This window comes from Arachis ipaensis, chromosome B10, assembly GCF_000816755.2.
Source record: "Arachis ipaensis cultivar K30076 chromosome B10, Araip1.1, whole genome shotgun sequence".
Lineage (NCBI taxonomy): Eukaryota > Viridiplantae > Streptophyta > Magnoliopsida > Fabales > Fabaceae > Arachis > Arachis ipaensis.
In genome coordinates, this window is record NC_029794.2 from 52,432,652 (window position 1) to 52,436,790 (window position 4,139).

General features: G+C 42.0%; 1 protein-coding gene across 1 annotated transcript in view; it reads right to left on the bottom strand.

Annotated features, from left to right (window-relative positions):
- Positions 3,933–4,139, bottom strand: part of LOC107620628 (vegetative cell wall protein gp1-like) — a 5,794-nt gene continuing 5,587 nt past the window's right edge. The window contains exon 2 of the mRNA XM_016322760.1: positions 3,933–4,130. Within this exon, the coding sequence (XP_016178246.1) occupies positions 3,933–4,130 (198 nt within the window). The remainder of the gene's footprint in view (positions 4,131–4,139) is intronic.

The window sequence follows — 4,139 nt, forward strand, 5'->3', positions numbered from 1 at the left end:
TAGTGATGGGCTTCTCTTCCTCAATGGGAATGTCTCCTTCTATGGAAGCTCCAGCTGAGTAACAGAGATGACAAATAAGATGAAGAAAAGCTAGCCTTGCCATTGGGAAGGACTTTTCGGCTATTTTGTAGAGTTTAAGAGAGATGACTTCATGAACTTCTACTTCCTCTCCAATCATGATGCTATGAATCATGATGGCCCGATCCACAGTAACTTCAGATCGGTTGCTAGTGGGGATGATGGACCGTTGGATGAACTCCAACCATCCTCTAGCCACAGGCTTGATGTCCAGTCTTCTTAATTGAACCGGCTTGCCTTTGGAGTCAATCTTCCATTGAACTCCTTCCACACATATGTCCATAAGGACTTGGTCCAACCTTTGATTAAAGTTGACCCTTCTAGTGTAGGGGCGTGCATCTCCTTGCATCATTGGCAAGTTAAACGCCAACCTCACATTTTCTGGACTGAAATCTAAGTATTTCCGCTAAACCATTGTAATATAATTCTTTGGGTTTGAGTTTTTACTTTGATCATGGTTCCTAGTGATCCATGCATTGGCATAGAATTCTTGAACCATTAGGATGCCGACTTGTTGGATGGGTTTTGTTAGAACTTCCCAACCTCTTCTTTGGATTTCATGTCGGATCTCCGGATACTCATTCTTCTTGAGCTTGAAAGAGACCTCAGGGATCACCTTCTTCTTGGCCACAACATCATAGAAGTGGTCTTGATGAGCTTTGGAGATGAACCTTTCCATCTCCCATGACTCGGAGGTGGAAGCTTTTGTTTTCCCCTTCCCTTTTCTAGAGGATTCTCCGGTCTTGGGTGCCATCAATGGTAATGGAAAAACAAATATCTTATGCTTTTACCACACCAAACTTAGAATTTTGCTCGCCCTCGAGCAAGAGAAGAAAGAATAGATGAAGAAGAAGAAGAAAATATGGAGAGGAGGGGGGAGGTGTGTTTCGGCCAAGAAGAGAAAAGAGGGTTGTGTTGTGTGAAAATGAGGAAGAATAGAGGGTTATATATAGGGAAGGGAGGGGGTAAAGTTCGGCCATTTAGGGTGGGTTTTGGGTGGGAAATTGATTTTAAATTTTTGAAGGTAGGTGGGGTTTATGAGGTAGGTTTATGGGGAAGAGTGGATGGATGTGAGTGGTGAAGTGGTTATAGGGAAGAGAGATTGAGGTGATTGGTGAAGAGTTTTGGGGAAGAGTGTTTATGGGATTGTGTGAAAGAGGGGTGAGAAGAAGTAAGTGGAGGTAGGTGGGGATCTTGTGGGGTCCACAGATCCTGAGGTGATCCTGTGGGATCCACAGATCTTGAGGTGTTCAAGGATTTACAACCTTGCACCCAATTAGGCATGCAAAATGCCCTTGCACACAACTTTGGGTGTTCAGCGCCAGATTGGTGCTTGTTCTGGGCGTTGAACGCCCATTTGTAGCCCATTTCTGGCGTTGAACGCCAGAACCATGCTTGTTCTGGGCATTCAGCGCCAGCTCTTCTCCAGGGTGCATTTTTGGCGTTCAAACGCCCAGATGCTGCCCATTTTTGGTGTTCAGCGCCAGAACCATGCTCTGTTCTGGCGTTGAACGCCCAAAACATGCTTCTTACTGGCGTTTAAACGCCAGTAAGGTCTTCCTCCATGGTGTGATTTTTCTTCTGCTATTTATGATTCCGTTTTCAATTTTTTTATATTTACTTTGTGACTCCACATGATCATGAACCTAATAAAATATGAAAAACAATGAAAATTAGATAAATAAACATTGGGTTGCCTCCCAACAAGCGTTTCTTTAATGTCAATAGCTTGACAGTGGGCTCTCATGGAGCCTCACAGATGTACATAGCTTTGTTGAGACCTCCCAACACCAAACTTAGAGTTTGGATATGGGGGTTTGACACCAAACTTAGAGTTTCGTTGTGGTCTCCCAACACCAAACCTAGAGTTTGACTGTGGGCGCTTTGTTTGACTCTGCTTTGAGAGAAGCTTTTTATGCTTCCTCTCCATGGATGCAGAGAGAGATCCTTGAGTTGTAAACACAAGGTTGTCCTCATTTTTTTGAAGGATCAATTCTCTTCTGTCCACATCAATCACAGCTCTTGGTGTGGCTAGGAAAGGTCTTCCTAGGATGATGGATTCATCCTCATCCTTCCCAGTATCTAGGACTATGAAATCAGTAGGGATGTAAAGGCCTTCAACCTTTACTAACACGTCCTCTATTTGTCCATAAGCCTATTTTCTTGAATTGTCTGCCATCTCTAATGAGATTTTAGCAGCTTTCACCCCAAAGATTCCCAGTTTCTCTATTACAGAGAGGGGCATGAGGTTTATTCCTGAACCAAGGTCACACAGAGCCNTCTTCTGAGGCAATGTCAGTTGATCCAGATCACTTAGTTCATTGGTGAACAAGGGAGGTTCATCTTCCTAAGTCTCAATACAAAATAATTTGGCTTTCAGCTTCATGATTGAACCAAGGTACTTGGTAACTTGCTCTTCAGTAACATCCTCATTCTCTTCAGAAGAGGAATACTCATTAAAGCTCATGAATGGCCTAAGGAGGTTTAATGGAATCTCTATGGTCTCTAGGTGAGCCTCAGATTCCTTTGGTTCCTCAGAGGGAAGCTCCTTATTGATCACTGGACGTCCCAGGAGGTCTTCCTCCTTGGGATTCACGTCCTCTCCTTCCTTCACAGGTTCGACCATGGTGATTAATTCAATGGCCTTGCACTCTCCTTTTGGATTTTCTTCTGTATTGCTTGGGAGAGTACTAGGAGAGATTTCAGTGATCCTTTTACTCAGCTGGGCCACTTGTGCTTCCAAATTTCTAATGGAAGACCTTGTTTCATTCATGAAACTCACTGTGGTCTTAGATAGATCAGAGACTAAGTTTGCTAAATTAGAGGTATTTTGTTCAGAGTTCTCTGTCTGTTGCTGAGTGGATGATGGAAAAGGCTTGCTATTGCTAAACCTATATCTTCCACCATTATTAAAGCCTTGTTGAGGCTTTTGTTGATCCTTCCATGAGAGATTTGGATGATTTCTCCATGATGGATTATAGGTGTTTCCATAAGTTTCACCTAAGTAATTCACATCTGCTATTGCAGGGTTCTCAGGATCATAAGCTTCTTCTTCGGAACACGCCTCTTGAGTACTGTTGGATGCAGCTTGCATTCCATTCAGACTCTAAGAAATCATATTGACTTGCTGAGTCAATATTTTANAAATGAAATAATGGCCTCAATCATATAAATGCACAAACACAAGAATTAAACGGATATATAGAATCAAGCAAATTAAGGATCGCAATCATGGAAAGAGAACAATTTCACACAAGAATGGAAAGTAAGTGGTTATAAAATGTAACCACATCAATAAGCTCAAGTCTCACAAGCTTGTGTTCTCAATTCAATACATGCTTCACAAGGTATGAATTTCAAGCAAGTTTCAAAAATTTTCTTTCAATCAATTGGGTTAATGCCCTATATTTAAAATTTCTTGAAAAACCTCAATGTTTGACTAAGCATTGTTGTGATTGAAAAATTCAAAAAATTTTCTTAGTTTACCCTTTTCTTTTTCACTCAAAACTAAATTCTTATGCAAAAAGGGTGACTAAGTTTCACTCAAAACATAATTTCTAATCACAACCACAGACTAAAAGGAGAATATACAAAAGGAGATGTGCAAAAATGTATAAAGAAAAATCAAACTAAAATATGGAATCTATCATCCAAAATATCTAAAAATATCCAAAAGCATCAAAATATCTAAAATCCAAAATAAGCAATAAAAGTATCCAAAGCAACTAGAAATGCATCAAAATATATACAAAATGTGCAAAAATGAGATAACTAGGCCGAAAAAGAGTTCACCGATTCCCAAATAACGCTACCGGTGCCCTCCCCACACTTAAAACCAAGCATCGTCCTCGATGCTAAACCGGAGGATCAGTGGGAGGTGCAACGATAGGCTCTGGCTCTGTCTGTGGCTGTGGGTCCGGCTGAGGAACAGGCTCCTCCTGAGTCCGAGGTGGCTCTGTAGTGTCAGGGGCATCCTGCTGAACCGGCGCCTCTGCGTCCTCCTCCTGATGATCCAGCTCATCGGAGGCCGGAGAATCGGGAAGCGGAGGTAGCTCAGCGCC